The 17,129-nt window shown below is 41.9% G+C and overlaps 1 protein-coding gene across 2 annotated transcripts; it reads left to right on the top strand.

The window, feature by feature from the left end:
* The first annotated feature begins 841 nt into the window (after positions 1–841).
* Positions 842–16,025, top strand: si:ch211-79m20.1 (uncharacterized). Of its 2 annotated transcripts, none has more exons than XM_051384527.1 (7): positions 842–1,773; positions 9,214–9,316; positions 10,997–11,062; positions 11,217–11,413; positions 12,054–13,203; positions 14,252–14,387; positions 14,975–16,025. In XM_051384527.1, exons 1-6 carry the CDS (start codon positions 1,702–1,704, stop codon positions 14,377–14,379), a joined length of 1,716 nt encoding a protein of 571 aa, XP_051240487.1. In that variant the 5' UTR covers positions 842–1,701; the 3' UTR covers positions 14,380–14,387; positions 14,975–16,025. The 2 variants fall into 2 exon arrangements, with proteins under 2 accessions (XP_051240487.1, XP_051240488.1); XM_051384528.1 differs by lacking the exon at positions 842–1,773 and adding an exon at positions 6,295–6,681.
* The last annotated feature ends 1,104 nt before the right edge of the window (positions 16,026–17,129 follow it).

Genomic DNA, 17,129 nt, shown 5'->3' with positions numbered 1-17,129 from the left:
AACACTTTTCTTTGGAAAAAAGATGTCATTAGGTTCCTTACATGAATTTTACATTATTATAAAGCAGCTTAATAATGCGTATCATGACTCCAAACTTTCACTTTAAGAGCACCCATGGGTGCTCAAGTCTCCTTGCTCCTAATAAGGAGGTGGTAAACCCTGCCTTCAAGACGAGATGAACGGGGCCCTGGCACAAAGTTGAGGACCACAATCAAGTCAGCCACATGGTAATTCACACTTCCTGTAAAGAACTTTCAAAGTAAAACTTTAAATTGATTTGCATGCCACATAATTGACGTCATTGTCATTACAGAAATATGGAGTGAAAATAAAATAGTTACATATGAGAAGTAGAAAGTGATAAGTTAAAGTTTCTTTCTGGTTTCATTTCCATCTATAATATTTTCACATCAATCATTTAGAGGCCCTGCTACGTTATCCAGTCAGTCTCAGTTACAAAATATTGAAGACTGAATTTACACAATTACATAAGAAGAATATAGCTAATATACTTTTAATGCTATTCTAGTTCTTCTCAATGCATAGCATATCCTTTTCCCCTTACAGTCTTTATTTCATTTCTATAAATCATTTGTCAATATTATCATATCAATCTGGTTTGATTATCATACTCGTTCCTCTAATACTCTGAAGTCTAAATATTTCACACACATTTAATTTTGCATAGATACCATATTGCCATGCAAATGCAAATCATTCTCTTATTTTGAAAAGAAAATCACCCAGTTTCCGGTATAATTCGTCATTTCTCTGTCTGATTTGACGCTAAAAACTTTGAGAGGGAGGCCCTGGCTCTGTGAGGAAAAACTGCCTGCCTCTCAAGAAGCAACCAGAGAGGAGAAGAAGCGCGAGGGGCGAGAACAGTCCGATCCAGCGGAGCCGGTGAACGGTGGACCACCGGGAGAGGGAGCAGAGACAGGGAGAGACCGAGTCAGATATATGCAGGGAGGAGCTGTCGATAAGAGAGCCCTTTAGATAAAACAGACAGGGTATTTGCAGTCAAGCGAACCGCGCTGGGATGAGAATAATCTGACTTTTGCAGCGGAGCGTCCAGAGAATTACGCACGAACGCGCCATTCCAAGGTGTAGCAACTTTTACGCACGGACCTTGGAGATGAGGGGTTTCACTCATAGGGAGAATGCTGCATTATTGTTACATTTAACTGAGATTTTGGGACGGAAACTCGTAATCTGATCATTTTTGACTGGAGTTTTGACTGGACAGGGGACGCATCGAGCACTTCTTTGGCACACGTTGCCAATCATTTTTTAAATCACACATTTGAAGACATTCTTAGGATCTTAGCCGGGGTTTATTGGGACTCTCTCCTACACTGCAGACTGGTATCATAGGAACTGTGCGGCTGTAGCCTTCGTGTACCATAACACTCTGCATTACGCACCTGTCCACAGTACCCTTGACATCTCCTCTTGTGAGTTTTCAAAACAGCTTTATGGACACAGTCAGACGTCTAGCCTGCGCGTGAGTCACCGTGAGCAAACACTTGGACAAGCGGCGCTTATAAGCAGTGACACATCTGAGGATATTTAACAGTGCGTGCCTTCGCACAAGCGGCCAGCACACGAGACCGGGACGAGGCTCGGTGCAGCCGGGAGATTGGACGCCGAGGTGCTAAATGCCCAGCCGGTCGCTTGCGGCTCCTCTGGCTGGGCGGCAACATGAGGTCCTGGGTCCTGCTGCTGCTGCTGGCTGCGCTCTCAGCGGCCCGTCTGCGGCTCGGAAGCGCTGAGGTAAGACCAGGGGTAAACATTATGACCTCTAGTCGGTGAGGGGAAACTAACACACATGCATTACAAATGCGTAGTGTTACTAAATGACGGTCTATAAACTATTGATTAAGCATTAATGATGTAGTGGTTAATAAAACATGTGGGGATCATTCTAAGGCAACCAACCACCAAAATGAATTGTTTAATACATTTGCATGCTCTTTTATGTCTCTTACAACCCTGAGTGAAGGTAAATATTGCCTCAAATATTAAGGTCTTATAATAATAAGGTGGCTTAAGCCTCCACTACACCCCTGGTTAAGTTGGAAGAAGATTTCAGTGTGCAGGAAAGATTTAAAAGCTTATTATTTTGGACCACAGTTCCCCCCCCAAATAGTACTGATGGAGATGTTTATCTCTTCCTGGCTTAACATATTTGCCTGGACTTCTTCTTTGATCTAATATACTAGCAATAAGGAACAGTTCTGAGTGAGCTGTGAAAGATTAGGAAGAGTCATTCTGTCAGAGAGAGAGAGAGGGGGGGTGAGAGAGGGAGGGTGAGGCAGGGCCTTGGCTGCTGGCCCAGCAGCAGGAGTTAACCTACAGTATGAAGCTCGAGCCAAAATCCATCCATGAGCCCAGCTGCAGTTTTCACTGTCACATCAGAACACCACACCACAATGAGGTCCTGTTGTCACTCCACCACTGAAATGATTTTCTCTGATAGGTATTCTTTCAGTGCTGTTTGTGCTGTCACCTTATTCAGCCCCATCTTTCCCCCAGACACCTGTTTCTTTAGCAGCCAACAAACAGAAACTAAACCAAATATACATTAGGTTAGAAAGAAAGATGTCCACCGATTTGATAAATAAATTGGTCCAACGGCATTGTTATATGTATAAGTTGATGTGCAAGAACCTTATCTTGATATACATAGCCTACAGCATTATCATTTTAGAAACTAAAGCATGTAACATTTTACGTACAGTGATGTGGACCCTCATTTGGTCATGTTCCATCTCCAGCATTCGTCGGTCATGTGGATGAGCTGTCAGTTGACCTCTGTCAAACCGAGCAGTGATACAGTAGCTTGTTGTCTTCACATCTGTATTCACCCTTTGGCATCTTCCAAAAAAAATGTTGTGGCGCCACCTCCTTTCTTATGTCTGGTTAAAGATTCAGCAACAAACACCACATGGTTAAGTCTAGATAAAGATAACTAGTGTATTATGGTTCAAAGAACTGTTGAGATGGTAAGAGATGTGGTATGATCCATGTTTTGTGGTGTGTCATACTTTTTACACCCAACCATCCACTCTAAGACTTGAGACGGTATACCAACATCTTGGTGCTTCTGCCTTTGCTGCTTTGACCTTTGAACATTTGAGTGTTCAATCAAGCAGCTGATGCTGTTTCTTTGGAATGAGCACAGTCTCTTTCTACAGCATCCTACCTGTCCTACAGAGCTTTCTGTCCTACAACTCTGTGTCCTTTCTGAGCTCTTTGGCCCATTTAGGGTGACATCAACATGGACGGGCACAATCTTTCTTTGCTTTGTTTGAGATTTTGGACAGGTCTTTTGAGCTTTGGCACACTTCTGGTTCTTTCAACTCACTTAGGAAACTCACAGCATCTCATCCTCAAAGGCACCACATCCTGCAACTGTTGGAACTAATGATTTGAGAAGTCTTTGACGTTTGGATGATTACAGTTCACAAAGTGCAAATACGATGCTACAAACATGCTGTGGTGCCCATTTCACTGCAGCGGGCAGAAGCTGAGTGCTGTGGTTAGTGGGTGGAAACTGGCTGTAGTTAGAGATAAACCTGTGATATTGTAGCATAATGACGGAAACTATTAGCATGCTCAACTTCATGTGCATGATGAGTTAGACTGAACTGTACGATAAAACTGACACCTTTTGAAAATTTGACATATTTTTATATTTAAACAACTCGCTGACCTGCCATGTGAGCTGAGTGTGAGACAGGATCAAGTCCAACTGAGACTCTGTGACACTCTAATCCTCTTCTTGTCACAATGTTTAGTCCAGTGATGGAAAAAATGGAGACATCTTTGACGTCTTAGTTCTGCCACATCTGTCTGTGGAAAAGACTTCAGTTTGCACAGTCATACACACATACACACGCACACCATCACACACAGATTATTCAGCAAAGTCACCACAGGTCAGCTAGGGTTGGCGTAATAAGTACACCCAGAAAATATTCTCATAATTTATGAGGGAAAGATAATTTTTTTATTTGCTGTGCAGCTGTTGTGTCTATGAGCAATCCAATCAAACCTCCCTGCTTATACAATATGTTTACAAACAGACACACACACACACACACACACACACACACACACACACACACACACACACACACACACACACACACACACTGAGGGTTGCTACGGTTCATTTTTAAATCCATTTAAACAGAACAGGAGTCAGATACAAATACACAAAAGCACTCACACATCAGGTCAGACCCCAATCCTTTCATCATCTGCTGTTCAAATGACAATGGCTGCATCAACACACACTCACAGTGACACACGCTCACACACAGCTGATTGGTGGCTTTTGAACAGGTTGCTGTCTGACTATTGTCTCTGCGGGCGAGCTTGGGCGATTTTCTGCTGCCCAGCTTGATCCATTTTACATAAGAACAACAACTAATCTGCCAGGGATTTCACAGACGTTGTGTGCCATGTAGTAGCGTGTGTATTTGTGTGTGTGTGCACATCTGGGTGCATGGCCTGATGTAGCTGCGTATGCGTTAGTGGACATATGTGCTTGTGTTTTTGTGTGTGTGCGCCGGGGGGGTTGTGCCTCTGTGCGTGCATGTGTGTCAGATAGAAAAGCGCAGTGTGGTGCATAAGAGTATTTGTTTGCAAGCCCCATGTGGTGCAATATCAGAGGAAAATGTTGTCAGCGTACAGTGGACACTTCAAAATAATAATAATAATAATAATAAATGAGAAAAGTAATAAAAAAGGATAGAATATAACATAAAATCTCTAGGTAAAAAGGTTACATTTTACTGTGTCCGTGGTTGCACATAATGCAAATAAATAAAAAAATTAACATGACTAAAAGTTGGTTGGTGGAATCAATATAATTTCTGACTTTTTTTCAACAATAGATAACAGTAGTCATTTTCTGCTGAAAGCACAGAAAACATTGCAAATATCAAAAATATCAAACTGCTTGTTTTGTTTTAACCAACAGTCCAAAGATATTCATCTAATTTATTAGACAAAGAAAAGCAGTTACTCATCACAGTTCACAAGATGGAGTTCAGGAATGCTGGCCATTTTGCTTGAAAATACATTAATGATTGATGATATTCTGTTATCTAAGTAATGGTAAGTGTTGTGGAGATGTGTGGAAATTCATAATGCAGTTAGAAAACAGTAGAAGAACCTGTAGAAGGTTTTAAGAGCCTTTTGATGGACACACTGTGCAGAGACCAGAGTGGTTTTCTGCCTTCTCAAAGACGTTGCTCAGCCCCCAGACTGCTCCTCTTCCGCCTCCTCCTCCTTGGTTATCTTCATCTCCTCTTTTCTTTCCTCCTTTACCCTCCTTTCTGCTCCTCTCCACTGTCGTCTTTCCATCCATCATCTGTACCCTCATCTCTGCAGCCAGGGGGGAATCTATCTGTTTTGCCGCTGTGTGTGTGTGTGTGTGTGTGTGTGTGTGTGTGTGTGTGTGTGTGTGTGTGTGTGTGTGTGTGTGTGTGAGAGAGAGAGAGAGAGAGAGTTTCCACCGAGCTCTCAGAGTCTATCAAGTTTATGCGACAGTATGTTGGCCATCTGCCATATCTCTGATAAAAGGAGGTGTGTGTTGTGACAGCGCGACATGATTGTGAGTCACTTGTCACACACTTGGATTCAGTGTTTTTGTGTGTGTTTACTTTTTAAAGTCTGTGTCTCTTTTTGATAGCATGTTTGTATATGTGTGACTGTGTGTGTGTGTGTGCAGTCAGCTGGCCCCATAATTACATTCCATTACACTTCACCTTTCTCCTCAAACATTCCATACAATCTCTTTGCCTTACAGGCTTCCTTCAAGGCCCCATGCATTGTGTGTGTGTGTGTGTGTGTGTGTGTGTGTGTGTGTGTGTGTGTGTGTGTGTGTGTGTGTGTGTGACCTGCATCCTACCAGACAGTCCTCTCGACCCTACAGCTTAGCAACTCACACTCACGCAGTGTGAGATATGAAAAATGCCAAACCTTCCATGTCAACGAGCAGAAAAGGGCATTTACGGGCTTCACAAAGACTATAAACAACAAGAGAGGCCTATTTTTGTGCATATGCGTGTGTGTTAGATAGCAAATAGGGAAGTTGGTGGCAGATCTGTTCTGGGTAATTTAGCTCTTCTGCTCAAACCACTATTATTAGCTTGTTGTCCAATTCTTGGCTTTTTTTTAACCAGTGGTTTTCAGGTTGTCCATGTGAGAAACTATTTCCTGTCTGCATGTTCCACTCTCTAATTTCTATGTGTGTGTCTGTGCATGTATGTGTGTTTGCGATTAACACTGACACTGTAATGATAGGTTGTTACAGAGTGAAAACTGTCTGTGTGTGTGTGTGTGTGTGTGTGTGTGCGTGTGTGAGGCTCTCAGGACAAATTGGGCGGACAGTTAAGTGGTTAAGCATCTGTATGTGAACTGGAAAAGTGGGGGCGATTGTGTGTGTGTGTGTGTGTGTGTGTGTGTGTGTGTGTGTGTGTGTGTGTGTGTGTGTGTGTGTGTGTGTGTGTGTGTGTGTGTGTTTGCTTAACTAGGTCAGCCAATGGCTCGTGAAAGTCATCCAGGTGTCCTGAGCCACCGCCGCCCACAAAGCAGACAGACAGAGAGAGAACAAGAGTGAGAAGGAGAAAGCTAGATGAAAAATGAGCTCAGAGAGTGATATAAAAGGTAAAAAAGACGTTTTTGAAATCATGTTAGATCTGAAAGGGTGGACCTCCAGTTAATGATCATAGAAAAACATGAACAAAAATAAAATGATACCTTCAGAAAGATTAATTTACCAATTGTACTCCTTTTAAGACTGCATGTACCTTCTGTTTGAGAGTATACTACCAGGGTTGGATTTGTCTAGAACACTCCTAGAAAGGAACTTTTTTGTTTCAATATTCTGTGAAACATTAAGTAGTGTAATCTACTTTTTTTAATATTCTTTTTCAGTTTGCACACGAAAAACGTGAGTGGAAATCTCCAGGGGAAAAAAGGATCAAAATATCGCAAAAAATCTTTATGCTTACTTAGCTAAGGTGGAAAAGTTGGTTAAAAACCAACAAAGTGCAAATGGGTACAGACAGCAGCTTTGTTAGCAACAAATAGGGCCATCTTTGTGGAGCAATGAGGAGACTGCAACCTTCCTAAAATTAATTCATGAAAGAAACATAAATGCCCATTGTTTAAATGGCGACTTAGAATTAGCACCACCAGCTGTTTATTTCAATGCACTCAACTCCCAGTATTTACATCAAGGTATTGGAGGCAAATGCAAAATAATTTGCATATATTTCATAATGTGCAGCTCTTTAAAGGAATGTTCTGCAGGATAAGATTCAGGTGTTGCACACCATCCTTTTTAACTCATCCTCATCATCATATCATCACTGGGAAAAATTAACCTTATTTGTATAGTATGCCCGGGCATTTATATGTTGATTTTTCCTCTCCAGTAATAGCATTAGCTTTAACAGGTGGCTACATAGAGTTCAAGTGAGGTCAGCTTGCAGTACAGGCCGTTCTGGATAAACAGTAACTATGCTTTGTCTTATCAGGGAAGGGGCAAGTGCCTGCAGTAGAAACCTGGTTCAAATCTGTTGATACTACATTTTCAGTCATAAATAATGACAGGAACTCTGACAAAGACGACGTCACAAATAATTCAAGATGATGGCAAGATTCAGACTCATTTCATCCCCAACTTTTGGGAGTCAACCCTGCTTATAGTTAGAGGCTAGATGTTTTCTTAAGATTTCTGTCCATAGTCATAAAATCATTATTGCAGTGAGAAGATAAAGGTCTTTACTTTTCTGTCCTGGCATCTCAGAGAGTTATCCAAAATATTTTCCTCTCACATTCTTTACACTCCTTAATTTGTTTTGGCATCTTTCTGGCATGTGACTGTAGCAAATGAGGCTCCAACTGCTCTGAGATAGTATCAGTTTACAGGCAACCAAAGCAAAATGTGACACAGAACAGTGAGTAATCTGCCTTTGATCTCAACAAAAAAACCACAAGCCTTTCCTTAAACCCATCCACACTGAATTCATAATGAATTCCTGCAGTGGCATTCATTAAAAGTTCATTAAATATCAAATTCCTCTTCTTTACTTGAGTGATAATTTAATTACTTACATAACTTTGCTGACTAATAATATATTTTACAGTTAGGTTTTACTTTCTTGGAACATGTCAATGATTTTTACAACTTTCTTTGAAACAGTCTTGACCAAATATGAGATTTAACATTAAGATATTGACCTTTTCTTGATATCTAAAGCATGTTAAAGTGAACTGAAATTAATACTGAGAGAGAGGGCGGCTAATTTCCTGTGTCACACCAGGAGCAACAGTGGTTGTTTGTGGGTAAACAGACAGGGAGAGAGTGACAACAGTAGCAACAAACACCAATCACAACCATCATTTCCTCTGCAGGAGGAAGTGAAACTGCAGCAAGACTGGAGATTGAGGAATGAGATATTATACAGCAGCCTCTGTACGTCTCTCTCTCTCTGTTAACTAACCTCTTTTTCTGTCTCTCGATCTCACACTTTCTCTTTTGAGTTTTCAGAATGCTAAAAACTTGATGAACTCAAAAACAAAAAGCCTTGTTAAGATTTATAAAAATATCTTTTCAGTTTATGTAACTATTAAGCATTATTTGCATTTTTTCCTTCCGCTTTTCTCCAATCCTACTAAGTTCTTTTAAGAAATCATTATGAAATAATTAACAAAATTAGCTGACAGTGTTAATTATCAAAACAAAAACAGGGAGTTTTATATTGTGTATGTGTGGTAGTATTATGTGCACTTCAGTGCTTTTCCCCCCATAAATACATGATTTGCCCTTTAACAAGGTCACTCCTGGTATCTGTGTGAAACAATAACTGTCATCGTTCAGGCTGCAACACACAAAGGATGGGTCGTTCAAGGGACTTGAAGCCCAGACTGAACTGTATTTATTCACATTTGCATATCAGTGAATGCACTTGAGTACAAATACCTGGTAAAAACTGGGAGCAACTGAGGCCAAGCTGGGCTACTATGATGTAGCTAGAAATGCAGATTTAAAGTAGTCAACCCTTAAATTTGGACACAGCTACTGATTCTGTTTACTCTAATAACACTCAAAGCTTTATTAGCATACCACACAGTAATAATAGTTATTCACAAGGCAGAGATAAAAATGCATTTGTCTTTGTGTCTCCACAGGGTGATCCACTCCCTACGTCGCTGGTCGACCTGGTGAGGAACTCTCCCATCTCCTCTGTGGATGACCTGAAGCTTCTGCTGCAGCAGGAAACCAATGCAATAGGTACTAATGACCACACACACATGCACACACTAATCACTAATAACACCGACGTGGAGGAGGTGAGTGTGTGGGTGTGTCGACAGAGGCCTGAAGACACAGGAATGCAGCAAGAGAGAGTATCAGTGTACATGCCAAGCACCATGTTAAGGCAATATTTACCCGAGACAGCAGCAGGAATGATGAACCAGCTTGATGAGAGAGGGAGGGGGGGGGAAGACAGAGGGAGAGAATAGCTTTGACCTTGGTGTCTGTTGGACAAACTGAGAGAGAAAAACTTGCAGCACAAGGTCACTACATTGTTCTCCTGCTCTGAATTCCTCTCCAGATTTTGAATATTGATGTGCTTGTGTGACAGAAAGAGACCCCCCCCACGTCTCCACCCCCAAACTCTAAAGTCTAAACAAACACACAAATTTAGACTCATGCGCACGCAGCTCGTTGGGTGATTAAAAAATTCATTAAACTTATCCTTCTGAGGAACCAAGTCACACATACATATATTAATAGACAGCCCTTTGATCATTCCATAATGCATAAATAACGCAGTGACATAACAGCGACCACAGAGAGGAACCAACAGAGGGAAGGATGCTCAAAAACAGGGCACGAGGAAATGACTCAAAGTGTATGTTTTTTATCATGAATAAACTTTTTTTTTTCTTTGGGTTTTTTGCAAGTTTATCAAAGGTCTGAGTTTAGTTGGTAGATTAATGATTAATTTAATGTTTACGTTGTCATCAATGTGTTTTATATGATGCCATGTGGGTCAGCATTTAGCTCAAAGAACCCCTCACAGAGCACTGTGGACTCTTGTTTGGTGTAACTCTTTCTTCTATTTGAGTTGACTTTTTTTTGCTATCTTTTCATCTCCCCCTGCCACCATTAAAATTATTTTATCACTTTTTTTTTGTTTTATAACCATACAACTAAAAGCATGGACATATAAAGTTTGAAAAAGATGAGATTTAGTGTAAATTGCAATTACACAGCACAACCAGTATTCTATCCTGATTCTTATTGGCCCGGCTGGATTTAAGAGAGTAAAATGGGTCACATGCCAGTACATAAATTGGGAAGAAAGGAATCAGTCTCACAAAACATTCAGACACAGATAAATGCACAGATAAAATTAGAAAGCAGCTTCTGAGAACAATAAGAAACTGTTCTCTTTCTGCACCAGGCAGTTAATTAGGGCTAACAGGCAACCAAATAACACCTTGTACATCTGTGTGTTGCACATACATGCACTTATGCACATACACACGGTGACCAAACGCAATCTACACCAGGGATATAATTAGGACTAAGGGGCTACAGTATGAAATGACGACATATGTGAGAGTGCAAACACACACACTCACAGATCCACTCATGAGCTATATTTAACAACTCATATCTCTCCTCAATAGTATTCTTGACAGCGCAAGGACAAATTGCGGCAGAAAATAGCCTAATTGTTTTAGCGGGAGGAGAAAAAATGGCTTCCTGTGTGCAGTGAACAATGAGCTTTGCTAAAAACTCCCCTAACTGCCTCACATGCTGTACAAATTTCTGTCATCGCTCGTAAAAGTTCTGGCTCAATGTTGCCCTGTTTGTAGATAAAAGATGGAAAATATTACGTTAACTATATTAACTCTCCCATCCTTCCAATCCCCCCTTCTCTCTTGTCTTTCTCTGCAGAAGAGGAAGAAGACGAGCATGATATTCTCACAAACCACACCCATGGCCGATACACTAGAAGTCTTGGTAGGTTTCCGCATCTATTTGTGTCCCATCCTGTCTGCATTTTGTGTACTTTCTATCTGTCTGTTTCTGCCATCTGTCTCTCAACACTTCTGATGCCATTTTTACCAAAAATCCCCCTCTTATTCTCTTCTTTCTCCCTCTCCTCCGCTACCAGTTGAGGCACAGCAGGCCCAGCAGGCAGCGTGTAAAGTTCGGACAGAGGTGATGGAGGTGACACGGTCCATGCTGGACCGCCGCAATGCCAACTTCATGTTGTGGCCACCCTGTGTGGAGGTGCAGCGATGCTCGGGCTGCTGCAACACCAGGATGCTGCAGTGTGTCCCCACCGTTACCTCCAGCAGATATCTGAAGGTACACAGTACAGCTGTCAGGAAAATATGATCTAAAATAGGTGCAATACCTGTAGGGATATTTCTCACGACGACAGTGCATATACTGGTTCTCGGCACACAATATTATCGTTTCACCTAGTGTTCCTGTCCAAATTACTTGTGTACAGTAATTTTGCATTCAGTTGTCGTATGGTGATTTATATCAATATCAATTTCATGGCCATCATGATATTTATTTCAGCCATGTGATTGCCAAAGCTACCCAAAGGCTCAGAAGCTTCATTGCCTTTTACTACTATAGCTTCATGTGATGATTTACACACTTAGGTAGACATTGCAAGTTAATATACCTTAAAGAGCCGGTAATTCTGCATTTCATTCTTAGAAAATGACACAATAAACGTCTTGGCATGAAGCCACCAAATTTAATTGAACTGCTGCTTTTCTACTTGTTGCAACATGCTTCATTATACATACAGCTACAGTATGTTCAGTTATGTTAAATAAAAACATTCAGACTCATTTGTTGGAGATCTGTTTGCACATTCTCTGTTGGATTTTCCATCATGCCTGGAAGCCAAACTCCATTAATGATTTACACTTCATTCACGGAAAGATTTGCTGTGTAAATGTTTTTGTTATTTCTGCCTCTTTTCCAGGTGATAAAGATCCAGTACATCAACAGGAAAGCCCACTATGACAATGCCATCATCTCAGTGGAAGACCATGTCAGCTGCAGGTGCCAACCTCCCACATCTTCAACCTCCTCCTCGTCCTCCTCGTCTGTTCCCATCACCCGCTCCTCCATTCTGAGCAACCCCAACCCACCTTCACCGCAGCAGCCTCCCCCCTCCTCCCACCTTCCCGTGCCCCTCCCTCGGACTGTCCACCCTGCTCCACCAAAAACTCATGCTTCCAAGGCCGACCTCCATCGCCACGATGACCTGAAGCACAACCAGCAGCACTACCGCACTGAGGAGCGCGAGCCGGTGGCGAGGCAGTGGCAGCAGGGCAGTTACACCCAGCTGGTGCACTGGACGCAGCCCAGGGTGCACCAGGGGCCCACACTTGTGCAGCCAGGGGTGCCGCCGATTGTTGGGGTGCTCGGGCCGGCCAGCAGCTGGCCATCTGAAGCAAGGGCAGAGCATAGTATCATGGGAAGTACACCGCAGGTTGGGCATGGGAGCGGGTATGACGGCAGCAGGGAGGAAAGTGGCGGGCATGTAGCAAACAGCGGTGGGGGAGTGCATCATCCAGATCACATTCAAAGGCAACAACAGTTGTTACAGCATCAGCAAAGGCAGCAGCTTCAGCAGCAATATCAGTATCATCATCAGCCACATTATCCACAGCAGCACAGCCATGGAGCAGCTGAGGACCCAGAGCTGAGGACACAATATCGACTAAACGCTCCCCAATCAGACAGCGCCTCTCCACCCAGCAGCCCAACCCAGCTGCCCAAATTTGAACAAAACGCCACCCTTCCTATGACCACCAATCAGAAAGACTCAGTGACCAGCCAAAAAAGTACAAAGGTCACAAATCACAGACAGACTGAGACAGTCAGTCATAAAGAAGGGAACGAGAGGGAGGAGAGTGGGTCGTCCAATAGTGGTGACACAGCCCGGGCAGAGCTGGCCAATCAGGGGAAGGATAAAGACTCAAAATTGACCAGTGGGGATGGTCATTTAACAGAGGAGGAGAGGAGAAAGAAAACTCTGGAGACGGTACAGAGCGAACTGGATCGAGAGACTCATCTTCATCCGCATCATCCTCAGCAAAGACCAAAACCGACTACATTTAAAACAGGTACCTTTCTTCTCTCAAATGTGTTTTATATCAGATCATTTTTTTTGTAGGCAGTGGGCAGTGACTTTTGCTTCCTAGTTTGGGTTAAGGTATGAAAACACTGGATCCTACATTTCCCATAATGCAACTCAACATAGGCTTTCTGTTACAAGTTGCGTCTCAAATCCAAGATTACCCTGATGACATAACTACAATCGGGTTATTTTCTCAGACGCACAAGAGCTCCCTTCAGAGCCATAGAAGACATTATACTCCTGTTTTTATAGGTTATGCAGTAGTCCTCATGACAAGTGAACCAATCTATGTATAAAATTGGTGGAGTGGCCCTTTAAAATGTAAGTACTAGAAGGAAGATGACTTTACACTGGCAGTGCACTACTGTTCCAAACTAAGAGCAAACGTTTGTGCCGCACTGGAGGCAGGATACACTGATGCAGAGTTGTGGACATGTATGATGATTGCTGCCCTTGTCAAATTTAATACAAGACAGGAAAAGAAAAGTAACCATTACTACTACCGCTATATCCAGCAGCCATGTGTGGATTGTCTCTGTGTTAAAACATGTTTAGTAATTTTAGCTTTTAATGTACGAGTGAATCAGTGGGAGAGTTTCCCAGGCAGGAAGCAGCCAACTGTACATGTATGACTAAACAACATGGCCACATGTGTCCTGCTATTCTTCCTCGACCCCCTGAGAGCTCTGCAGTCAGAGAACTGGATTTCCCACTGGTTCATGTCTGATTTAAACCTGCAGGCAGTCACACGCTTTGTTAAGCAGACTTCAAGGTTATCAGCTGCCCTTCAGAGTGCAGTGAGAGCCACTACGAGAGCTACACAACCTGTGTTTATTCTCCACTGGTGCGGTTTACTGTGATTGAAACCAAGATGAAACTGTTGTTCATGTGATTTGTTACTTTGTTCCTATTTTGTTTGTTCAAATGCTAATTATAAGTTTATAAGTAAGTATTTGTCACACATGAAACCACATTTTTCTGTTTGGTGTAAACTTTTGTATTTACTGTGTCCTCCGCTTTCTCTTTTCTTTCAGCCCTCTCCACTGTGGCTCCCATCTCGCCCTCAGCCCGTCGTGCCCCGTTCCGACCTGCCTCGCCTCGCCGAAGGAGGAAACACCGCAAGCGCATCAGCAAAGCAGCCATCAGAGCCATGATCATGTAGAGCTGCAGGTGAGAGAATGGTGATAATCCTGACCTAGTAACCTGAGGCAGCATGGGGGCATGATGAGAAGGAAGAATTTCCTTTAATCTAAGGATGATGGTTGAAATTGTTTACGCTAAAGTATTTTTGATGCTTCGAATACCTACTTTCCGGTAGGTTAAGGGAAAAATGAATTTCTTTCATAAAAAAAAGATCATTAAAATTTCCCCAACCCTCTGAATAATGTTACTGTTTTCTAGAATATTTACCTGGGCAATGAAAAAGAGTGTTAGATTCATCTGGAGCTCCACAAATAAATTCCTTCCTGAGTGAATTTGCAAATATTTACCATGCAGATTTATTTTTTCTCGCATAATTTCTGAGTTTCAACATCTTTACCACTCCTTCAAAAGTGGCTTGCCTGTGCTTAAAAATATTTTTTTATCTGTACAAAAGCATGGTAAGAAGACATTGGTAATACACAGAGGCAGATAAAATCATGAAAGATGACATTCAGAAGCGACTGAGGAGGGAGAGTGAGAGAGAGAGAATATAGTGAGAACAAATTGAAAAAGAACATATTTATCTGATGATTTTTTTTTTCCTTCCCTAACAGGCAATGGTAAAGCTACTCAAAAACCTTTGGCCAGACACATTGCACCAAAGGAATACGGAGAGACAAGAAACATGGGATTCTTCGATGTGGGATGATTGACTCTGTGGATGGATGCTGAGGTGAAGGACACGGCTGCTGTTTTCAGCCAACAGCTTTAGACAAAGTCACCTTTCCTGCTCCAGAGCTGCCGCAGAGCGTCCAGCTTCATGGATATAACAAAAGTGCAATCTTATGAACTTCTTGGAAAGGAGGATATTTGTCACACTAAACACTGGATTTCATGTGTATGAACCACAAATCCCATTAACGTGGATCGATGCAAGCTTAGCAGATGTCCAAAGCAAGACTGGTGGTCTCTCCTTGCAGTTGGCAGCCATTGATTGGCTTCTTAAAAACTTTTGACTTGTAGCGCAACTACTGATAGGTGCACAAATGGAGAACTTGATTATGACTTGGACTAAGAATAAGTCATTATTGGGGGCTTAATGTGGAGCTCGAGATGAAACTGGAGATGTGCAGAACTGGATTTCTACACTGGGACGATAACTGGAAACTGGAGAGTGCAGCTCAGGCCTCAATGCCAAACATTACTGTTATCCTACAATGTCTGAATCTAACTTTATCTAACACTGGAGTAGCCATACACTGATCATACTACATTGACTAGAGAAGTGGTCTACCGTGTACTGTAGCTTAATGTACTGGAAATTATCGATAACCTGCTCATTTTGTACTACTGCCAGATCAAAATGGGATAACAACCAAATGCCTGCCTAGATAACATGCTATGAATATCCACATTAAAGCAAGTCTTAAAGACCTGGCTTTTAGAGATCGCTGTGAGCCAGTTATAGCCAACACTGTATGTATAAATGCTTTTAGAAAATGATTTCTGGGGGAAAAAGAAAAACTTTATTTCTTAACTTATTTAAAAAAGGAGGAAGAAGTCCTCCAGTTCTCAAGTGTAATTATTGTTGCAGACGTTTATTGGTTGTACAACTGTTGCTGTTATGAATGTTATTTTTAATAAAAAATACAAATATTCAACAAATATACAGTTTGTTTAGCTGTCTACTTTTAGATTTTGTGTACGTGTTTGAGTGTACATGCATGTGTAATTGAGTGGTAAATGGACATGCATGCATGCATATGAGCACATGTGCATATAAAGTGGGTGTGCATGTGTGTTTATCTGTGTACATGCATACAGTAGACTCCTCTGCTAATCTTTGCCCTATCACTGGGCATCCTGCAGCTCTGTCACGCAAAGCAAAGCAGGGGTCAGCAGAAATGTCTGGTTGCTATAGGAACTCGCCGACGGACACGTCAACAGAGAAGTATCGTATGGTGAAAGAGAGACGAGGGAGGAGGGGTGTCAGTGCAGGAATGGACAGAAGATGAACGGCAGAGAGTGAGAGAGAGGACGAGGGGGTAAAGGCCCAGTTAGGGGTGGAGTGAGCTGAAACATCACAGCGAAGTGAGAAGGAGAGAAAGACAGCAGGGACAGAAAAAAATAAATGGAAATAATGGTGATAAAAGAATCAGGCTATAAAAATATATGATGTAGTCGAGAGCGCAAGTCAGGCCTGTCAGAAAGATAATTTAAGAAAGTGAGGCAGTCTAAATGTCATTCTGTTGTGTAACGGGGTTTCCCCTGCAAAGCTAATTCGGTCAGCAAATTCTCTTCTTTAAGAATGATGACTCAGCGTGTACTTTACCAGGCCTCGGGGTACACAAACACACAAATACACACACGTTAAGGCTGCCTGGATATGGAAAAATTTGCTCTAAAGATGGACTGTAAATCCAAGTCAATGTTGTCATCTGAAAAAGTCCAACCTATTAGTTTTGGAGAGATTCATGTTTTTCAGTTTGAAGGGATAGTTGGGACACTGTGAAGGGACAGAAAAATTTCACTGTTTTTAATTCTGTAATTGTACTGTAACTATTTTTTATAATATCACAAGTCATGCCGGAGGCTGTAGTTATGAGTCAAACCAAAATAGAAGGCACCAGTAAACATCTTAATTGTGAAATCTAGCACAAAGCTGTGCTAAAGTTACATCTACTCATAAGGAGGAGGAAGAAATAAAAGAAAGAAGAAGGTGATTCATATCCAGTTAAATTAACGCAATTAAGATTTAGAAGAAGTAAT

This window comes from Dicentrarchus labrax, unplaced genomic scaffold (assembly GCF_905237075.1).
Source record: "Dicentrarchus labrax unplaced genomic scaffold, dlabrax2021, whole genome shotgun sequence".
Lineage (NCBI taxonomy): Eukaryota > Metazoa > Chordata > Actinopteri > Moronidae > Dicentrarchus > Dicentrarchus labrax.
This window is presented reverse-complemented; position numbering and strand designations above follow the sequence as displayed.

Bases quoted from the DNA above. Each gene is read 5' to 3' on its own strand.
- si:ch211-79m20.1 (XM_051384527.1), top strand. From the start codon at position 1,702: ATGAGGTCCTGGGTCCTGCTGCTGCTGCTGGCTGCGCTCTCAGCGGCC. The intron at 11,063-11,216 runs GTAGGTTTCCGC...CTCCGCTACCAG, and splicing joins CCGATACACTAGAAGTCTTG to TTGAGGCACAGCAGGCCCAG. The intron at 13,204-14,251 runs GTACCTTTCTTC...CTTTTCTTTCAG, and splicing joins ACCGACTACATTTAAAACAG to CCCTCTCCACTGTGGCTCCC.